The 22,525-nt window shown below is 40.7% G+C and overlaps 2 protein-coding genes across 2 annotated transcripts in view; one reads left to right on the top strand and one right to left on the bottom strand.

Moving 5' to 3' along the window:
- LOC134796180 (transcription elongation factor SPT6) overlaps nucleotides 1-14,846 on the bottom strand; it is a 39,853-nt gene extending 25,007 nt beyond the window's left edge. The window contains exons 1-10 of the mRNA XM_063768164.1: nucleotides 14,610-14,846; nucleotides 14,403-14,493; nucleotides 11,384-11,580; nucleotides 10,778-10,897; nucleotides 8,752-8,903; nucleotides 7,871-8,004; nucleotides 6,669-6,784; nucleotides 5,759-5,931; nucleotides 4,719-4,872; nucleotides 3,868-4,010 (exon numbers count right to left, since the gene is read on the bottom strand). Of these exons, the coding sequence (XP_063624234.1) occupies nucleotides 3,868-4,010; nucleotides 4,719-4,872; nucleotides 5,759-5,931; nucleotides 6,669-6,784; nucleotides 7,871-8,004; nucleotides 8,752-8,903; nucleotides 10,778-10,897; nucleotides 11,384-11,580; nucleotides 14,403-14,493; nucleotides 14,610-14,648 (1,319 nt within the window). The 5' untranslated portion in view covers nucleotides 14,649-14,846. The remainder of the gene's footprint in view (nucleotides 1-3,867; nucleotides 4,011-4,718; nucleotides 4,873-5,758; nucleotides 5,932-6,668; nucleotides 6,785-7,870; nucleotides 8,005-8,751; nucleotides 8,904-10,777; nucleotides 10,898-11,383; nucleotides 11,581-14,402; nucleotides 14,494-14,609) is intronic.
- A 510-nt stretch (nucleotides 14,847-15,356) lies between these two features.
- On the top strand, nucleotides 15,357-22,525 carry LOC134796252 (aryl-hydrocarbon-interacting protein-like 1). Its single transcript, XM_063768300.1, has 6 exons — nucleotides 15,357-15,661; nucleotides 15,927-16,112; nucleotides 16,815-16,977; nucleotides 19,475-19,661; nucleotides 20,362-20,504; nucleotides 21,174-22,525. The coding sequence occupies exons 1-6, from the start codon at nucleotides 15,584-15,586 to the stop codon at nucleotides 21,389-21,391; spliced, it is 975 nt and encodes a 324-aa protein (XP_063624370.1). The 5' UTR covers nucleotides 15,357-15,583; the 3' UTR covers nucleotides 21,392-22,525.

The following is a 22,525-nucleotide window of genomic DNA, read 5'->3' as shown; positions in this document are numbered from 1 at the left end:
AAGCTTCATAATTAACTTGGAATGGTTAATTTTATCGAAACATTTAGAGAAATCGGTATACACGGCGTCCACCTGCCAGCCGGAAGAAATTTTATTTAGAATAAAGTCAGAAAAGTTGAGAAGGTTTGTGTCAACACTGCGACCGCGGCAAAAACCGTGCTGATGTTCTGATATGTGCTGATAAATCGTTGCAGTTATTTCATTTGTGACAATTTTTTCGAAAACCTTACCAAATATATTTAATTTGCTGATTGGGCTGTAATTAGTGACTAATTGAGAATCGCCACCCTTGTGGATTGGGGTTATTAAGGCCTTCTTCCATAACTCGGGAAAGGTTCCTGACGAAATAGATTTTTTGAAAATATTTGTTATGGGTATGAAAAAAAAATCATAACTCTACTATTTTCAACTCAAATCGTCTGAAACTTATAACTTAGCATAAACATACTGGGCGAAACTCATTTCAATAAAAAAAATCGTAATATGTTGACTTTGGTTTTTGTGTTTTTTCCATAAAATCAATTAATGATTTTTTTTTAAATAAACCGCACCCGTGACGGATATATGTAGTATGCCAAAAAATCACAAATAATTCATAGAATAACCATCTGCAAGGATATTACCGTATTTGTTGCGGTTCTTGAGATATCTTGATTTTTTGTTCCGGCTCCATACATTTTTTTTTTTCAAAAAAAATCATAACTCTACTATTTTCAACTCAAATCGTCTGAAACATTTTTTTTTTTTTTTTTTTTAATTAATAAATCTTACAGCTATCATAACAGTTTCCCAATGCGATAGTGTAGGCAGGCTATTATTAGGTATATACTATAAGTACTATAACTAAGCTAAGAATAACACAACACAAACAATGTAACCTTTACAAATTCACTTTCAGAACAGTTAAATAAGTCAGTTCGATTGGCAACTTGGTTAAATGTGCTGGTGGCTCTCGTCCAAGGGGCCGTGCGCATCAATCCGGTGCGCGCGTGCGGCTCAACCAGTAGAGGCGGTCTGCGCCTCCGCCACACGTACCGTGGCGGCGCATAAACACCTATCGTCTCTAGTAACTCTGGGTTACTGATTTTTCCTCGCACTAGCTTAAATATATAAGAGGCTAGTGCCAATTCCCTTCTAACCTCTAGCTGGTCATATCCCACCATTCCGAGCACAAACAGGGTTGGATACATTCGAGGATAGAAGGGATACACTCCATACAACTTTAGGTACAAGAACCTGATGAATTTATTTTGGATTCGTTCTAGCATAAACTTGTATTTCGCCTCATTTGGGCTCCAAACACAAGAACTGCTCTCCATGTGGCTTCTGACCAGGCGGCTTAGCACGGTCGCGTGTTTATCCCTTGTCACCATGCCTGTCACGTTCTAACAAGTATGTAAGTGCAAAAGGGACGCGCATAGTGATAGTCGATAAAAATGGAACCGTGCTGAGCCCGCAGGGCTTCGTACAGTGCGCGTATAGCTCTTATGTTGGAAAACCCGTGACACTGCCGCAGAACGAATCCCAAGTTCCTATAAGCCTTCTTGCAAATAGTGCTAATGTGGTGCCTAAAGGAAAGATCTGCGGTAAAGTGCACCCCCAAATCTCGCACTTCCGTCAAACGCTCCATCGGCGCCCCTTCTACTAGGTATTGATGATGTATCGGGCTGTAGGATCTGCTGAAGGACATCGACGAGCATTTAGCCACATTAAAGTGCAATTTATTGTCGTGACTCCATTGGACCACTCGATCAATGTCATTTTGCAACTTGACGCAGTCCGATACATCCTCAATTTGACGCACCAGTTTCAGGTCATCAGCAAAGAGCAAACAGTCCGCGTTTTTTACTACACTAGGCAGATCATTGATCATTAGTACAAAGTGTAACGGACCCAGATTACTTCCTTGACTGACCCCGGACCTAGTATAGTATGGCTTTGACCTGTTGCCGGCGCAGTCCACGTACTGGCTCCTCCCCCGCATATAACTTGCAAAAAATGCAAGGGTATGCGGCGTACACCCCGCGTCCGCCAGCTTCTTCAGTAAGATGTCATTGTCTACCATGTCAAAAGCTTTCTTAAAGTCGAAATAAGTGACATCTACCTGACCGCCGGCGTCCACCGCAGGTGCCACCCGAGACATAAGGTGCAACAAGTTTCCCCCAGTACTGCGTCCCGCCCGAAATCCGTATTGAGCGTCTGACAACTGGCAACTGACCTGTTCCTGTAATGACCTTTGTACAGCGGACTCAAAAACTTTTGCAGGCGCACACAACACTGCAACTGGTCTGTAATTACTTGCTTTTGGTCCACCACTTCCCTTCGGTACTGGTACTACTCGCGACAATTTCCATTGTTCCGGGAAGGTGGCAGATTTTAACGACATATTAAATAAATGACACAGTGGTTCTGCTAGCACCGAGCGACAGTCCTTTAATACAAAGGGGGGAATGCCGTCCGGTCCCACAGAGCGTTTAGACGGTAGTTTCTCCAGCGCGCGGCGCACTTCCGCCACCTGTAGCTCGTGAATGTGTACATACGTGCTATTAGGCGATGCCGTAGCGCTGGCGACTGCAGGGTCAAGTGTAGCGGGCCTAGAGGTGTACACTGAATAAAAAAAGTTGTCAAATTCATCGGCAGCTTCTTGCTGTGATAAGACCCTTCCACCATCGTCCATTAGTTTAATACAGTTATTGCCCTCTCTTTTCTTTTTTATGAAACTCCAAAATGATTAGGATCCTTTGCCAAGTTTTGCTGCATCTGATCTTGATACTGGTCGTGTGCTAGTGAAATTGCTGATTTTAATTTCATTCTACTATTTGAAAATTTATTGTAGTCATCCTCAGAGCCACTTTTTTTGTATTGCTTATGAAGTGCGTGTTTGAGTTTATAGAGAGACTTAGAGACTTACTTAGAGACTTATAATTTTGCATAAACACACTAAGCAAAACCCATTTCAATCAAAAAATCTTTAAATAATGACTTTGGTTTTTGTGCTTTCTCCATAGAAACAATCAATGATTTAAAAAAAAAACCGCAACCGTGACGGATATACGTAGTATGCCAAAAAATCACAAATAATTCGTAGTATAACCACCTGCGAGGATATTACGGTTTGTTTTGCAGTTCTTGAGTAATAATGATTTCTTGTTCCTGCTCCATACATTAGTTTTTGAAAAAAAATCGTAACTCGACAATTTTCATTCCAAATCGTCTAAAATTCATAGGTTACCATAACAATGCCAAAACCTATTTCAATCAAAAAAACATAAAAATAACAACTTCGGTTTCTATGTCAATGAGAGCCGAATTTCGTCCCACAGTGCGCCGCTGTCATCCAAAACAGATTCATTCAAGTCTATACATTCTGATCGCGGTCGGTGCCCGGCGGCGCGAGCGTTGGTCCGCGCGACTACAGTGGTGGTTACTGGGACTAACCTGTCAATATCCTCGTCCTCGATGAGCCTCATGTTCTCGGGTATGGGCGTGTCGGGGTTCTGCATAACCTTGTCCAGCTGAAACTCTCGCATGTTCTCCAGCAATTTGAGCAGGTTTTCCTTGCGCTATTTTGGTGGCGGGTTAATGTGACTAAGGGTTCATGTGACAGTGACTATGATTGCACAACAGTGGTTACTGGGACTAACCTGTCGATATCCTTGTCCTTGATGAGCCTCATGTTCTCGGGTATGGGAGCGTCGGGGTTCTGCATAACCTTATCCAACTGAAACTCTCGCATGTTCTCCAGCAGTTTGTGGTTCTCCTTGCGTTGTTTTGGAGAGGTTCTACTTGCGCTGTTTTGGTGGTGGGTACGTATGACTAAGGGTTCACAGCGACTACGATTGCACAACAGTGGTTACTGGAACTAACCTGTCAATGTCCTCGTCCTTGATGAGCCTCATGTTCTCGGGTATGGGCGCGTCGGGGTTCTGCATCACCTTGTCCAGCTGAAACTCTCTCATGTTCTCCAGCAGTTTGAGCAGGTTTTCCTTCCGCTGTTTTAGTTGGCACCACTGGGCAATGAAAACGTTTTTAATTAAAAATTAGAAGACACTGCGAAAGAAGCATTTATTTAGCACTTCTTTAATATAATATAAAGAACTTCTACTGCATGATCGTTAATTAATTAGATTGCATAAAAAACTGCTTTCAAAAATTAAGGTTTAATTACTGAAAACCTGCGATTTTCCTTGGTCCAAAATGTCTGAGGGATTTAAGGGTTGTGAATAATGCTCTAGCATATAAGAGACATAGTTTAGCGAAAAGGATTTGTCATTGTCATTTAAATTAATGTTTATTGTTTCACAAAAAGTTCAAAAGCACAAAATAACAGGCCGTCGAAAATGGCCTGAATCGCTTCGAGAAAAGGATGGTACGGCCGTGCCTCTTTGTTTTGCTCGACTTGGACAGATATTGACAGGATTTTGAAGTTTGGATCCTGTTCCCCAAATTACTTCCTGTGTCATCAGAAAGTTTTAGTAACCAAGTAGAACGGCGTGAAAAAGGTTAAGTTGTCCTTTTTCACGCCGTGCCAAACACAAAACCTGTCACTCGGACGCCACGTCACCGAAGTGTCAAAATTGAAATTGAACTTTATGCATATACACGTAGGTCTATGTTGCTCTGTGGTCTGTGACCGATTAATCCGTCTTTGGCGTTGGACTTGCGGTGCGGATACATGTATATCGGTCATTGGCGTCCAAAAGGTTAAACAAACATACCTTAGCATCATACTTGTAGACCTTCCAAAGATCATTGATGCTAAGCTCCGGCTGCACATATTCCTTGCGGTAGAACGCTATGAACGGAACCTCCAGCGTCTGGTTCCTCATGAAGTCCAGCGCCTGCCGGATCTTCACCACTGTGCTTGGGCCCCTGAAGATAATAGAAATTCGTTTTAACATTCGCTTAAACAACGATCTTAGAGATAGAATAAAACTGGAGGACATTAGAAAGAGAACAAAAATAATCGACGTAAACCACACCATGGAAAAACTAAAGTGGAAGTGGACCGGCCACATGCTCCGAGACAAAGAAAAATGGTCAAAAGACATCACAACATGGTACCCAAGAGACGGAAAAAGGAATGATGGTGGACAAAAAATGAGATGGGAAGACGAGTTCAGGCAGGTGATTGGAGCCTTGTGGAGAAGACAGGCTCTGGACAGGGACGCGTGGAGGAATATGGGAGAGGCCTATGCCAAGGGCAACCAGACAAAACGTCTGCGGAGAAAGGCTAGCAGTAAGCAGTAAGTAAACAACCATAGGTACGATCTTGCGTATTAAATACCTAAGATTTAATACGCAAGATCGTACCTATCAGCCGCATCAACTTCTCGAGAAAAAGAATACAGGAGTTCTAAATATCTAATTAACTGACTTTTTGTATGTAATGTAAATGGAAACGAAAGTATCTCGCGGTGAGATAGACTGTTAGATAAAAAGTACATTAGGTCCTATTTGTATCGTAAATAAAATATTCAGTGCGAAATTCGCAACGAGTGGCGAATTGTAAAACACAACCGAAGGGAGTTACCTATGCGCACGTGTATCGTACAACGGTTTACAGTACATATAGCCCTAATTTTCGACGTAGTTACGTAATGTGCTCATTATAGCACGGGGTGTCGTAATGGAGCACCAGATGTACTGTAAAAATATTAAAAGATCCACTTATGCGTGGTTGATCTTTGAGAACCCTTAAAACTGACTACATACCTTCTTAAAAATATTTTTAATAGTGAGGTTTTCATATACTGACCGTCGAGTCCTCTCGCGGGACTCCTGCGAGTCCGCTTTTGAGACGGGTGGCTTGAGGAAGGCCTGCTTGTATATCCACTCGGCCTCGTCTTCCAGTTCAGAGCTGCCCTCGGCCACGGGGGTGATGGGCACCTCGCGGATTTGCATGCGCTCCGGAATGTCAGTTTTGCGGATCTGTGAAAATATTTTTAGTATATTTTAATTGGAATTTTTTAAAGTGTCTGAATGATACTTAAGAGCCTTTCCTAGAATTCGGAGATCTTCAATAATTAGACATAAATTTAAACTATGGTATGGGGCCGATTGCATAACAAACTACAACTAATATTACAAGCGGGATTTAATAAGTGAAATTAGAAAAGGAGTTCCACTTGTAATATTAGTTGTAGTTTGTTATGCAATCGGCCCATGGTTGTTAATACATGTCCCACATAGATGTTGGCAGGGGAGTTGATGTCAATGCAAAAAGAAGGTAGTGTTAGACCAAGAAAAGTCTGCTACGATTTTGATAGCCCACGCAGTGCAACTGTTATTAATAAGTGAAATTAGAAAAGGAGTTCCACTTGTAATATTAGTTGTAGTTTGTTATGCAATCGGCCCATGGTTGTTAATACATGTCCCACATAGATATTGGCAGGGGAGTTGATGTCAATGCAAAAAGAAGGTAGTGTTAGACCAAGAAAAGTCTGCTACGATTTTGATAGCCCACGCAGTGCAACTGTTATTTATACATCATAATTTCATAGAAGTTTGACGTTTAAAATAACACTTGCACTGCGTGTGCTATCAAAACCGTTGCAGACTTTTCTTGGTCTAACTCTAGTAAAGGAACAGATGAATTTAGAACATTACGTGACATGTGTGCGTGACCTCAACTCTAGTGTCTACAGTCATTTAAAACGGGTACTAACCTCATTATCTAGGTCTGTGAAGTGGCTCCTCTTGAGTTCGCTGGGCTCGTATATTTCGAAGATGGATTTTTTGCTTGGACGCTTTGCCTTGCCTTTCTTTGTGCGTTTCCTTTCACCTAAAACAATACAAGGAGTTATTACCAACCGTAGACACGGGAGTACTAAAAAACTTGAACTTGTACTTGAAGCGCTGGTGGCCTAGCGGTAAGAGCGTGCGACTTGCAATCTGGAGGTCGCGGGTTCAAACCCTGGCTCGTACCAATGAGTTTTTCGGAACTTATGTACGAAATATAATTTGATATTTACCAGTCGCTTTTCGGTGAAGGAAAACATCGTGAGGAAACCGGGCTAATCCCAATAAGGCCTAGTTAACCCTCTGGGTTGGAAGGTCAGATGGCAGTCGCTTTCGTAAAAACTAGTGCCTACGTCAAATCATGGGTTCATCATTAGTTGTCAAGCGGACCCCAGGCTCCCATGAGCCGTGGCAAAATGCCGGGATAACGCGAGGAAGAAGGAAGACACGGGAGTACTAAAAAGCCTAAACTACAAATTTTACTATTTTTAATATCCGATTCACCTGTTATGCAAAGTGTTATGAAAGCACGGTGTTATGTTTTACGAAAATGTTTGTATGTCTGTGGCATCGTAGCTCTCCAAAGGATGGGCCCATTTCGAAGCGATTTTTTTTTACGTAAAAGCGAGTTTTCTTGCAGTGGTTCTTAGCTATGTTTCATAGAAATCGATCCAGCAGTTTGAAGTGTATCAGCTCTTTTTCAAAATTATGTAAGGCATTTTTTTTATATTTAATCTATTAGTTATGTATTAAGCAGAGACTGTGCTGTGATGTCTCCTAGCGATTACACAATATTTAGAAAAAAAAAAATACTATTAACTCACATTTATAGACGGGTCTAACGCGAATTTTATTCAATTACCTTGATTTACCCACGTTTCGACACAGGTTTCACTGGTCGTGGTCGCGGCTGACTCCACGACCAGTGAAACCTGTGTCGAAACGTCGGTAAATCAAGGTAATTGAATAAAATTCGCGTTAGACCCGTCTATAAATGTGAGTTAATATGTGTTCAAAACGCGGAAGTTTAAAATATTATAAAATATACTATCACGGACGATACAGTTTTCGTATTGCAGTTAACTTATTTTAGTCCTTATTACTACAAATATAAAGTCCAGATTGTCACCTTCCTCCTCGTCGTCAGAAATATACTGGTCCAAGTCCTCCTCATCGTCCTCTTCTGAATCCTCGTCGCCATACTTATCGAACTCGTCGTAGTCGAAGTCGACGCCGAATATGTCCTGGCCTTCTTGTAAAGACCTGCCGAATTGACTTTGATTTATATTATGTTCTTAAACTGGTAACTAGAATAATGTTATGAAGTATATATCAATGGCGCAGAACGCCATCGTCATAAGAGTCATAACGTTTGCTCTCTCTAACGCATAACTGCGTCCTGTAGACTACCTGTTTCCAGTATAACTTTTTTGAGATAATAAGTTAACTAAGTTAATTTCAATCTCCACCTAGGAAAAATAAGAATACGTCGATACGGAGAAATGGTCCATTATCATCTTAAGTGTGAGACTTTTGGGAATCAATCTGATTCCCGAAAGCTGATATGAATGGAATGAACGAGAATTTCATTGTATGAGTGACACCTGAGGGCCTACCGCGAACCACGTTCGACGTGTTGCCTCTCTGTCGCACTTGTAAATTTGTACGCAAGTGTGACAGGGAGGCAACACGTCGAATGTTGTTCGCGGTAGACCCTCTGTATCCGTATACAGTCAGAGCCACTATTTTATTGGTTACTGTGATATACACATACATATTTTCATTCACTCATTCATTCCTTTCGTGCCAGCTCTTGTGAATCGACCTGTGGTTAAGGTATAGCCTCAGTGTTGAGCATTCGACTGAGGGGGAAACGTGGCGTCAAGCTTCCAAGTGTTTGAAACAGCGTGCACTCAAGCCGCTCGCATACGTTTGCATTTGTTGAACATAAACGCCACACGCCTCTCCAGCGTCCACTCAAGAAACTATAGATAAGGTTATACTACTCACGCATCAGTAAATATAGGTTTCCGTTTCTTCTTGGCGATGGGCTTGCCGTCGTCGTCGACGATGAAATCGTCGGCGTCCGATTCACCGTCCTCGCCCTCCTCGTCGTATTCCACTTCCCGGGGGGCTGCGGACTCGGACCGGTTCTCATCCTCCTGGAGGAGACAATGTCGGTGGTTAGACGCGTCCACACAGAACGCCGCCTCGCGAGAATATTGCCGCGCGAAGCAGCGAGACGTGCTCGCCTGAGGCATTGTAGCCGCGAGTACGTTTACTTGGCCCGAGGCACGTCTACACAGACCGAGCTATTTCGCGCGGCCATTTCCGCGTAAATATACTTATTACCCTTTTGAACGCCAAACGGCGCATCCATTTGCCGTGCCACTGACGCCACCGGGGTAAAATTTAGTTTTGTGAATAAATAATGCCAACCTAAAAGGTGATTTTCAAAAAACGATCGACGTCAAATGGCGTCGTTGTCACGATTTTACGTTGACGTCAATTGCCGTCTGTGGCGTTCAAAAGGTTAAGTAGGTATATCAAATAGCTTTGCTCAAAGGTCTTAGTTTCTAAGGAAGATAATGCCTGATCCCTATTCACGTTGGAGTTAAAACCCTTAGATTTTATCACTCCAACGATAATTAGGGCAACCAATTTATGTTATTAACATTATTTTTAAATAGCTACACTAATAATGTCAAATTTAATAATGTCAGTTTTTTCGGCTCTAGTAATAGTTCCGTAAATATGGTTATTTTTATTGTAATGAATGATTCGTGTGAATATTGTAACTGTTGCACAACAAAAACCTAGGGAATCAGATAGGTATTATCAGAGATATATATAACTCCGTATAAGATAAATAAAGTCTAAGAAAAAAACGTGCCTCAGACGGCCAAGGAAAAGTCATTCTCGAATAGATGGCACCATTACCTTTGGCCTATTTTCGGCTAGATGGCGTTAACGACACCGTTTGGTATTTAACAATTTTGACACATACCAGTGAAAGAACATGGGTCAGTATGGAACAATAAAAATTAAGAATCATTTATCCGTAAACATATTTTGATTATTTTGGACATTTACAATTTTATTTTAAGTTTTAATCGTGTGTCGATAGATGGCAGTAAATGTACCGTGACTACAAAATTGACAATGACAGGACCCCTCTATACTATCAAAGACATATGTAACTTCGTATAAGACGAATAAAGTCTAAGGAAAAAACGTGCCTCGGAATTCAAGTAAAAGTCATTCTCGAATAGATGGCGCACACACCTTTAGCCTATCCTCGGCTAGATGGCGTGACGACACCGTTTCATATTTAACAATTTTAACACATAGATATCAGTGAATGAACATGGATCAAAATGATATAAAAATAATAAAATCATTTATCCATATATATACATTTTTTGATAACTTTCTACGTTTTCATTTGAATTTTAGTCGTGTGTCGATAGATGGCAGTAAATTTACAGTGACTACAAAATTTACAATGACAGGACCCCTCTATACTATCTATTCTTTTTGATACTATCTATTCTTTTTGGTATTATGAAACTACAACTGTCAAAGTAATGTTAGGTACATGTGCGTAACGTTCAGAAATATAAATAAAATCGGGATATTATTGTTGTTTTCGAATTTTTTCGGCACCTACTGAATTTTTGTTTACTAAATTTCTTATTTTAAAATGTAAATTTATAGTACTTATTAGAAAAAACTTGGGGAAAAAAACTTCATAGCATAAATGCATTTCTTATTAATTATGTAATTTATAAGTACCTTGAGTTTGAGCTTGAGTACCCCAAGTGAATGGGACAAGGGCAAGAGAATGATGATGAAGTACCTTGATTACAAAATCTTACTCAGAGCCACTAGCAAATTATAGTGTTATTCCATAGTGTTATCCATCTCCAAGAATTTGTAACTTAAATTTTGGTATATGTTTCCAGTTAGAATTCATCTAAGCTAATTCTGCAGCTCCGTGCAAAGATAGCACGGTCCATTTATAAATGTACACTACCTCATCAGAGCCAGCAACGAACAGTTTCTCGGCGATGACTTCTCTCTCCAGCTCAGGGTCATCGGCCCCTTCATTGTCGCTATCGTCGTCCTCCAAACGGCGCAGACGCTTGAATTTATTCTATCAACAACAAAATCAATCTTAACTAACTTCAGATTTCAATACATTATGACAGCATTGGGAGAATCTGTGATTATTCTATTACCTAAAGTCTGTATCTTTAGGTATTTAAGTAAACAAAATCCACCCTCAAATGGCTCCTTAAGCCAGTTGAGGGTAAATGAAAACATTACATGATCAAATAATGTAGGTTAAAGTCAGGTCGTTCAGTGACAGATCCAGGCGCTTTTGTATTTGGTTGGTTAACCAATAAATGTTATAACTACCCGAGAATGTACAAATTGTTTGTTTACTTTTATTTAAATACCTAAAGATACAGAGTATAGGGAACACAAGAAACAAGTTTGTAAAAAAAATAGACAAAGAACATAGGGCTTTCTTATGCATTTCATAGCATGAGAAAATATGATGGAAAACAATTATTCACTACATCTGTAAGCCTATTGGGATTAGTTCAATTTTCCTATGATTTATAGCAAAACTTACTCTAGCAACTTTTACACCAAGGTTCTCCTCGATGAGATCATAATCTTCATCCTCTAGCCTGTCATCCAGTTCGTCATCACTTTTTTTTCTCTTTTTTGGTCCAGCACTGGCATCCGAGTCTTCCCCGTCACTGTCTTCATCTATAGGCGCATCGTCTATCAAATCTTTTAACTCTTCTCTGAGTCTGTCTTCATCATCTGTAATATAATATTGAATTGAATTGAATTGAAATAGCCTTTATTCCTGACGTATACATTTTTACATTTTCTTTTACAACTATCAATGTTTTATTTATTTATGTTTCTACTCTTTTCTTTTCTGTTTATTTTCCTTTGTCAGGCTGTCTTTGACATAGGCCTATTATATAATATTAACATCAGTAAACTACTACAGATTTTTAGTTTCAGAGGTAATAAAATGGCTAGCCATTAGCCAATTGTTTAAATTTTCATTTTTTTGACATAATATTAACCTTTTAACTGCCATACCGATATATAAGACAAACAAAATTGGGCTCATTTCGCTGCTGTCTGATAAGACAAAACTTTGTGTAATTTCGTACCACCAGCGACATGAGCAAGCTCGATGAAAATTAATTCTATAGTGGTTAAAAGGTTAAACATAAGTCTCATACTGCATGTAGAATCCAACCAAGCTGACTCAGCAATAATTTTGATAATTGATAATAACCAGAGATTTGCGGGGGTGAGCTATTTACCTTATAATTTGACATGTCTTACGTCGTATTACAAGGCAAATAGCTAATTCCCGCCGATCTCTGATAATAAGACTGGCACAGTCTGTGCTATCAAAATTGCTGCCGAGTTAGCTTGGTCTGACTCTATATAACTCACAATTGAATAGAAGGCAAATGGAATTAATGGAATTACACAGACAGTTTCATATTTATACATAACATGGTGTTGTGTGCGTACCATTCCTTATAGTGTGAATATATATATGTGTAAGTGTGGGATATTATAAGTTGCATATAATAATAATATATCAAGAAATTTACAACTCTCTGAGACAATGTCTTTCAGATCTATCTCTGAATCAGAAACCTATAAATACCTTGGTATGTCACAGTCGTTGGGTATTGAGGACGAGGGTATTAGACAGTCGGTGAAGGAGCGCTTTTTCAGTCGGCTTACAAAAGTCCTTAACAGTCTTTTGTCAGGAGGCAACAAAGTGCGCGCCTTCAACGCCTGGGTAATGCCCCTACTCACATACTCCTTTGGCATACTAAGGTGGACTCAGACCGAGCTGGACGCCCTGGATCGGAGGGTCCGATCACTGCTCACCACACATCGCATGCTACACCCACGCTCGTCAGTTATGAGATTGTACATCCCACGGAAGTGTGGAGGCCGAGGCTTCCTAAATGCCAAGGATCTTCACAACCGCGAGGTGTACAATCTCAGGAATTATTTCCTTAACAACGAGTGTGGGATGCATCGTGATGTGGTGGCAGTAGACAGGAACCTAACGCCGCTCTCCTTGGCAAACGAGAACTGGCGCAAACCTGTGGTACTAAGTAGTGCGGATCGCAAGGCGGCATGGGAGAGTAAGGTGCTACACGGGCGGTTCTACAAGGCCCTCACGGGACCCGACGTGGACCTGCTCGCGTCGGTGAACTGGTTACGATTCGGGGACCTCTTCGGAGAAACCGAGGGTTTTGCCTGTGCAATTGCGGACGAAGTGATGATGACGAACAACTATCGGAAATATATCCTGAAGGACGGTACGGTCGACATTTGTCGGGCATGCCGCCGTCCCGGAGAGTCACTCAGGCATATCATTTCCGGTTGTTCTCATCTTGCTAACGGCGAGTACTTGCACAGACATAATCTCGTAGCCAGGATTATTCACCAGCAACTTGCTCTTCTATACGGCCTTGTGGACCGCGAAGTACCGTACTACAAGTACTTACCTGCGCCTGTTCTCGAGAATGGTCGTGCCACGCTCTATTGGGATCGATCTATCATCACTGACAGGACTATTGTAGCCAATAAGCCTGACATCGTGATAATAGATCGATCGCAACGTCGGGCCGTGCTCGTTGACATCACCATCCCCCATGATGAGAATCTCGTGAAAGCCGAGAAGGACAAGTCCAGTAAGTACCTAGACTTGGCTCACGAGATAACCGCCATGTGGGATGTTGATTCGACGATCATTGTCCCGATAGTCGTTTCAGTGAACGGTCTAATAGCGAAGAGTCTCGACCAACATCTTGAGAGACTCTCGCTAGGTGGTTGGATCAAGGGTCAGATGCAGAAGGCGGTGATCTTGGACACGGCGCGGATAGTCCGCCGGTTCCTCTCTCTGCGGCCCTGACCACCGGTAGCTTGGGCCCTGCCCCGCTGCTGGCGGCACCCTAGGTTAGGTTTTTTATAATGTGTTTATATTAATTTTTATTGTTTTGTAAGTGTTTTTATATTTTACTTTTATATTCATATTATAAATAACCTAACTTAAGATGAGAAATGAATAAAGAGAAATATAAAATGCTAGCTAGTCTAAGATTATTATATAAGGCAACTAAATACTAATGGAGGTGACTGATGTCACTTCAGAAGATTTTTAATAAAATTTGACAAGAAATTAGTAATTTAATTTACATTTTTGTGTTGGCCTTGCCAATATTAGTTTTTATAGATGTATATATGCAGACCTTGGGGCCACAGAAGGAGGTTAGAAAGTACTCTTCCAAATAGATATGCAGAAAATGAGATTCTTATGAATTAAACTAGGTTCTGCCAACATTTTGCTCTGTTAAACTAACACAAATTAACTATATATAAACTGGCTTTTCTCAAAAACTCCAAAAGAAATTACTAACGGTTCCAAAGTAAGCACCAATACTTCACACAATAAGAAAGTGTGTCATTAGAAAATAACCCTACTTATATTTGCTGTCTTAACATACTCCTCGAATTTTGAGAATCTATATTGCTCAATAGATTCGAATAACTATGAAATCAATGCTAAGGACAAACGTGGCTCGTTTATTCACCTTCTTCATCCTCCTCTTCATCATCACTCTGGACTGCAGCTTTACGCTTCGGCTTTTTACGCTCTGCTGGTTGCTCGTCATCGGATTCAACCTAAAAATACAAGAACTTCGTTAGTACACCACAAATCCAAACAACATAATCAAGAACACTGCTAAGAAATGTATTCGTAATCAAAAACGCAAAACAACCAAGATCTTTAGACTAACCTCGCTCTCCTCCGCTTCAGATTCCAGAAAATCAGCCATTGTTATCTACACGTCCGGCTCTTTCAACGGGAATTTACAGTCTGAGGATTATTTAACGAAATTAAGTTCTCAAATTTTATTTAAAATTACACAAATACGAATAGAAAGAGTGGAATTAAAATGAGTTTTCTTTCACTTCACCCGTCCACCACCTATCAAATTTGGCGTTGGTGTTGTTGGTAGTAAACTTTTTTTTCTACATGTTAATGTTGCCACAGTATTAGTAAGGTATCGATTGAAAAAGGTCTGTTTTCAAAAGTATTTTTTTTTTGGTATGTAAAATAAGATTTTTAAGTCAATAAAAATGATAAAACTGTAGTCTCCTAATGATAACATATTACTTAATAATTGATTATTTTAAGCTGTGACTGATTTGTTCGTAAAGAATAATCGGATCGATTGTAAATCGATAGAGACAAATTTTTTTTATAGTAATTTTTATTTTTTATGCCATATGAGTATTCAGATTCAGCGCATATATAATTTAATTAATATCAATCATATTTAAAATATATATTAGTAATTAGCTATTTTTCTACAAACCAAATGCATTCTTCTTCTCTTGCGAGAAGCTTGCGAGCCACGAGACGAGCCGCGAGCCGAGCCACGAGACGAGCCGCGAGCCGAGCCACGAGCCGAGCCAGGAGCCGCGAATGTAAACTGCCTATTAGAAATGTCAATTGGTTGATTTTCCTTATCTTATCTTTCTCTTGAATCTCTTGCTTGTTATGACTTATGACTCGTTGTGAATTAATATAATATACATAAAAATGTAATTGTAATCTGTGTATCGACTAATAACAAGCCGAAATATTATCTATATCTTCCGTAGTCCTCGACTTCTTTTGGATTTGAGGTTGTACTGTAGATTTTAATCACATCACAAGTTACTATTCCCATAATCAGTGAGGCCTAGATACATATTTGTGTTTAAAATGGGTGATTCAGCACCTATCGTGAAAAATGTAATTCACGCTGGGCAGAAATACAAACCAATATCTGATGGAAGCAAGGTAAATATATATTAATTTATTCTTTATAAATTTTATAATAACTATGTACTCATTCATAGAAGAAGACCACAGCAATCTTCTGCAATTGCAAAGTTAGTTAGCCAAACTATATTTGTTTCGAAGGTATGCAATGTAACATTGTATTTCTGGTAGTAAACTTGCCAGAATCCCCAATGTAGGTTCGTCAATTATAATTCTGAAGAAAGCACATGCAATTACATTTGCAGTGGATTTTTCACATTGAAATATTTACTGCCCTTTCCAGGTTCACTTTCATTTTCAAACATGGAAGTGTGGGAAAGAGAGAGTCCTCATTGACGACAGCAGGAAGATTGGCAAGAAGGAGCCTATGGTTCTAGTCATCGGTCACAAGTTCAAGCTGGAGGTCTGGGAGTCCATAGTCATAATGATGGCTGTTGGTGAAGTGGCCAGCTTTACTGTTAAAAAAGAAGTATGCTAATTTTTAATTAATACATACAAAACTATGTTTATGCTATGTTATCTATGTACTTGATTGACTATTCTCAACTTATTTGCCAGCACTTGGTCTACATTTATGTTACAGATTTAAAAAACATGAGTCTGCAAGGTTAAGTTTCTGAAATTTGAATACCATTTCCCAAATAATTTAGATGATATTACTAGGTGATGTGACATTAGTAAAAATACTTCGTTATATGAATATATCGTTAGAAAACTGATGCTGTTCATATATAAGGGCTCATCCAGAAATCATGGCATACATATTTCAATTTTAGATCTATCATTGCAAAACTAAACAAACCATATATGGGGCATTATCTATGAAAAGGGACCTTATTGTCAATGGCGGTTACACCGCACAGCACTGCGCGGCATTGTATTTATATCTGAGCATCGTTAATAATGGCGTAAGCGCCATCTACAATAAGGTCCCTTTAAATTATAACGTCACATGTCCTCCTAAGGCCCAAGGTCCTACCTATAGTACCACTTCAGTTATTCAATTGGAACAGAGTCGCTTTTGCTTTCTTTTGTTTAATTTTCCAACAACACAAAATCAACTATATTTCCTACAGTATAGGTTTAAATTTCAATGGCAAATTTTGGATGTTTCATTTGTATGGCTGGGCCTTAAGAGGATATAAATATTTGCTTATATTATATTTTTCAGCTAGTCTTCAGCTATCCATTTGTATCGAAAACTTTGCGGGAGCTCGGGCAGGAGACTAGTAAAAAGAAACATGCATGCACTATGACATTGCACACAGAAGGCATTGGTTACCCTGACTTGGACAGTTTGATGAAGGAGCCGTGTGATTTAGAATTCATCATAGGTATGTTAAACAGATTTAGAAAATAAACTTCCCATCTCAGCAGGTCAAACAAGGGTTCTGTGATAGATAGAAACAGTCACCAATATTCGATTTTGCAATTTTGTTTTTTTTTATTGATCAAATAAGTAACACAGCATTACAGTAAAACCATGGCACTGGGAAACTACAAAATAAAAAAAAAACTACAAGGAGACAAAGAAAAACAGTACACATAAAAATGAAATACAAATTAAACATTGGATTTGGGCGACATGGGGCTATGAGCAGACAAATTGACCTAGAAATTACCAGTTGAAATACTTGGATTCATCATATGTGGTGTTCCATGCCTAAAGGTTCCTTATGCTCCATGTGCATAAGGAACCTTCTCTGATGGAAAGCCACATGGTTTCTTCTTGGACTTGGACTTAGAGTATAACTTTGACTTGAACTGAGGGCCTACCACCAACATCGAAAAATTGAAAATCATTATCTGCCTCTCTATTGGCTCTTGCATATTCGAGCGATGGAAAGGTAGATAACGAATTTTTTGGCCGGCCGGCCCAGCCCTCTGAACAAACGTAGTTTGAGTAACAAGGGTAAAAAGGGTAACAATACAGTTTGGAGTAGTGGACGTCGGCTGGCAGCAGGAAGCCGAAAGGAGGTTCAATCAAACATAGAACTCGATCAAGTGTCCTGACCTATTGTACTCTGTTTGATAAAATTTAAATCATTTTCAATCGGAATAAAGTTGCATTTGTTGTTTCGGTCAATGATCACCCAAACCAAAATTGATTATATTTCCAACCTATAGTGTTCAAATTTCACCGGCAAAGGACTATGCGTCAAAATTGCCCCAAAACCAACAGAGTTGAGAGTTAGGTCATTAGATAGGTATTTCTCTGTACTTTATTTCGTTCTATGGGCACCAAGCGGAATTCCATTGCAGAACTGAATAATTGGTATTTTAGTCAAAATGTCGTCACCTTTATTACCTAGGCAATAGAGTCCACCGCAGGACGAGCACAAAACCTCGGTGTGCTCGCCCGGCGGTGCACCAACATCTACCCTGCAGCAATTAATTTACTTACTCAGTCTCTATTGCCTAAGTAATAAGGGTGACGACATTTTGGCTAAACTACCAATATCTCATTTCTGCAATGGAATTCCGCTTGGTGCCCTTAGAACAAAATGAAGTACATAGAAATACCTATCTAATTACCTTACTCTCATTTCGGTTGGCGTTGGGTCCAGGCTCCATACAAAGTTGCCCATGGTCCTTTTGGATTACTTTCTTGTATGGCTGGGCCTTAGGCCTTAGGTTATGCACTGACGTCCAAACCGCGACTTACAGGTGGCATCCTCAAGTATCCTTTAGGGCGTCCGCTAGCGGGGTTGGGTGCATGTAGCGGTCGCACGCACGCGGGTGCCACTGTAGGTCCGTCGCACGCGTCCGCGCCAGTTAGCGTTGCACTATTAACAAGCTTTTATTAGGTCGACCTGTATGTAACTATGTAATCAAATCTTGAAAGTTAAATTTGATCCACTTCCCGGTTTCCGATTGAGCTGAAATTTTGCATGCATGTTATAAATCGGAAGACAATGCAATATTATGGTACCATCGAGCTGATCTGATGATGGAGACAGGAGGTGGCCTTTAACAAGCTTTTATTAGGTCGATGTAATGGAATCTAAGGTAACTAATTTAACCATCTTCCAAGGATCGTAGCGTCATGAAAATTGGCAGCTGTATGTAGTTCTGATGACAATACAATAATATGGTACTGTCGACCTGATCTGATGATGGAGACAGGAGGTCGCCATAGGAATTCTGGGATGAAACAACGCAACCTAATTGTGTTAGGGGTTTTTAGAATCGTCTCGATGAGTATTAGTTGTCTGTCGTAAGAAAAGTACAGTCAGCGATAAAAGCTTGTACCAAAAATTTTTTTTTTCCAAAATCTTATTTTTCCTTAACCCGCTGCGTGCAACCGCGCCAGCTAGCGGACGCCCTTATTTCCAATCTTGTGTCGTAGAACTGCTTCGAGTGGAAAGAGCCGACGAGTACGAGAAGGAAGTGTGGCAGCTCTCCTCGCAAGAGCGGCTGGAGCTGGTGCCCAGCCTCCGGGAGAAGGGGAACCAGCTGTATGGACAAAAGAAATATGACGAGGCGGAAGAGGCGTACGCAAAGGCCATTGCTATTTGCGAACAGCTTATGATAAGGTACATATAGTTGGTCAAACCAATTTGTATTGGTCAAACCAAATTGTGTCGTAGAACTGCTTCGAGTGGGAAGAGCCGACGAGTACGAGAAGGAAGTGTGGCAGCTCTCCTTGCAAGAGCGGCTGGAGCTGGTGCCCAGCCTCCGGGAGAAGGGGAACCAGCTGTACGGACAGAAGAAATATGACGAGGCGGAGGAGGCGTACGCAAAGGCCATTGCCATTTGCGAACAGCTTATGATAAGGTACATATAGTTGGTCAAACCAATTTGTGTTGGTCAAACCAAATTGTGTCGTAGAACTGCTTCGAGTGGGAAGAGCCGACGAGTACGAGAAGGAAGTGTGGCAGCTCTCCTCGCAAGAGCGGCTGGAGCTGGTGCCCAGCCTCCGGGAGAAGGGGAACCAACTGTACGGGCAGAAGAAATATGACGAGGCGGAGGACGTGTACGCAAAGGCCATTGCTATTTGCGAACAGCTTATGATAAGGTATATTGACTATTTTGTCTTGTGACACTTAACTTTTTTCTTTACCACGTCACCAATGCATATGGACGCCAGCAACACCAGGAGTGCTACATGGGCGTCGCCCACTCTGCTTGCTTGTATAGGCAAACCAACAAGTAGAGATAGATCCAATGGAGTTGGCAACTGTCAAAAGTTTGCATATATGGCGACATCATAGCTTGCCCCTTTTTCTATGAGATTTGGCTTAAAGGGCTGGCCATCCAGGGCATTATAAAAACAAAATTTGACACAATTCTATGGATTGACAGGGCAAGCTATGATGGCCCCATCTGCTAAATACTTCGACCGGCCAACCCCATATTATGATGTCAAGATTTGCATTACTGTCATGTCATAAGAAGAAAATATGTAGCCCAACGTAAAGTTGCACTATTCTCTAAAACTCTAAACCCTTTTTTAGGGCTTACAATTGGAGCTACCATGAAAGCTTACCAAAGTCAAAATGTAAGTAATTACTATACTTTGGGGCTATTCATAAATTACGTCATTTCAAATTAGGGGGGGGGGGGTCTGGACATCGGATGACGGTAGCATGAAGTAGGAGGAAATGGGGTCATTTGAAGCATGATTTTTGGATGATAATAGGGGGGGGGGGGGGGTCAAAAATCGATGACGTAATTTATGGACAGCCCCTTTGCCATTGAAACATTTTTTTCAACAGAGAAAGAAAATGTGACGAGGAATGGATCAACTTGAACAAAATAAAGTTGCCCCTACTACTGAACTACGCTCAGTGCAAACTCATCAAAGGCGAGTACTACGCGGTCATCGAACACTGCAACACCGTGCTGGAACACGACAAAGGTATGCGTGCTTTATAGTCGGCGCGACGTAAGAATTGATACTTAGTTTGTCATATAATTATATTGACGCTAAACTGCAGTCATTTATTACATTTCACGGATTACACTTGATTTTACGGAGAATGCTAAGAAGACTTAAATTTATTCTAAGCTTAATATCATCGTTCGCATACGTTTCTGCTCGTTAAAAATTAATTTAGTATGGGTTGGTATGGGTAGCACATCGTAAGGGCTGATTTAGACGGCGCGCGAACTGGCATGCGATTTTTGTTACATTGTGGACTATTGCTTACATCCAATTCAGCCGACCAATCAAATACCGCAATGTAATGAAACTCACATGCGAGTTCTCGCACCGTCTAAATGAGCTTTTAATCAGCCCTAACTGGTGAATTTCTAACATGACTTGGAACTCCGGTGGCCGTTTAAGAAGTTTAACGCTCTTACGGTAGATGTCGCTAGGGTCCCCTAGACTAGGTGGAAGGTTCGCTGGCTATGGATGAGGTCTTGGTGGCTCAGTCGGCAGAGCGCTGCAGTATCGATCCAGAGGCCGTGAGTTCAAGTCTCACCCAAGGCAGTAATTTTTTCCACTTTTATTAATTTATTCTAAGCTTGAATGATAAGAACCCAAATGAGTTAAGTCTTTCAATGTGTAAACCTTACCTTACAGACAATGAAAAAGCTCTATACAGACGAGCGAAAGCCCACGTCGGAGCGTGGAACCCGTCGCTCGCGGAAGAGGACTTCCTCCGGCTGAGAACCCTCAACCCCACGATGGGCCCAACGGTGGACAAGGAGCTAGCGCACATAAGGAAACTGCAGAAGGATAAGGAGAGCGAAGACAAGGACGCTCTGAGAAAGATGTTCGGGACCGACAACGGCACGTAGCGTTCATATAGACCGACCGGCGCCGTACGCCTGCCGCCCGCACCTTCCCCGCCACCCTTAGGGCTCATTTAGACGATGCGAGTTTCATTACATTGCGGGTTTTGATCGGTCGGTTGAATTAGACGTAACCAATAGTCCGCAATGTAACTAAAATCGCATGCGAGTTCGCGCGCCGTCTAAATCAGCCCTTAGTCGTCCTACCCCGTCGCCCCCGTACCGCGCAGGCGAGGACTCATTTAAGCGGTCGGTCTATAGTCAACTTTTAACCCCGCGAGTCCTGGTAAAAGTGACGTCTAAGGGCCAGTTACCACTACATACATATATACAAGTGGCGGAAAATGACCAAAAAATTGGACGAGTTCCAACCACAATTCTGCCCTGCTTATTGTATACATGAAAATCATCGTTTAAATAAAGAACTTATTCAAAGAGAACAAGATAGACAATTGCATGACTTTTCAACTACGATTACTGCATATGTTGTTAGCACGGCGGAATTACTGGACGGTTCAACTTCACTCAGCTGTGAAGCATGAAACTTCCCATGCAATATTTAGCGAAAGTATAACGGTGAGAGACAGTTTCGTGCAACAGACCCTACGTCCCGTAGAAGTGACATTTTTTTTTGTTATTATTCCGTCCTATTTTCCAAGGGACAATAGTGGCACAGTGTGACAATAAATGTTATATCGGGTTCCACTAACATGCTTAGTAGGTGGTTCAATTTGGAAATAGCATAGGAATACCACAAAATGCATGTTTGATAAATTTAAATACCACGAAATAAGGATTATAAAAGTTATTTTTCTGGATAACTAAGCATGACCTTAGCAACGAAGGACATTTAAGAAGCTGATTTGCCCTACAAAATGTTTGAACAGTGAAATACCCTTCGGGCTTAAGTAAAGGGACTCGGGTGGTTCTGGCCATACGTAATTAAGCTTTATTGCAATGAGATAAGATCTACCAAAAGTCAGTTAAGTGTGTTAATGTTTGTACAAGTGGCGGAAAAATGTAAAAACGACTTATATTTCTATGACTAGGAATGAAACTATTCTCTTTTTTCGGAAAGTACAAATTGAAATACACCTTTTTTACATTTCTACTATTTGTAGCCACTTCTATTGAACACTA

The sequence above is a fragment of the Cydia splendana genome, chromosome 13 (assembly GCF_910591565.1).
Source record: "Cydia splendana chromosome 13, ilCydSple1.2, whole genome shotgun sequence".
NCBI classification, from domain to species: domain Eukaryota; kingdom Metazoa; phylum Arthropoda; class Insecta; order Lepidoptera; family Tortricidae; genus Cydia; species Cydia splendana.
The sequence above is the reverse complement of the archived record's forward strand: the minus strand, read 5'-3'. Positions and strand labels throughout refer to the sequence as shown.

What these genes read in the sequence shown, in the direction of transcription:
- LOC134796252 (XM_063768300.1), top strand. Translation starts at nt 15,584, where the DNA reads ATGGGTGATTCAGCACCTATCGTGAAAAATGTAATTCACGCTGGGCAG. An exon ending in CAATATCTGATGGAAGCAAG is followed by an intron (nt 15,662 to 15,926) that starts GTAAATATATAT and finishes TGCCCTTTCCAG; the next exon opens with GTTCACTTTCATTTTCAAAC. An exon ending in TGATTTAGAATTCATCATAG is followed by an intron (nt 16,978 to 19,474) that starts GTATGTTAAACA and finishes ATTGTGTCGTAG; the next exon opens with AACTGCTTCGAGTGGGAAGA.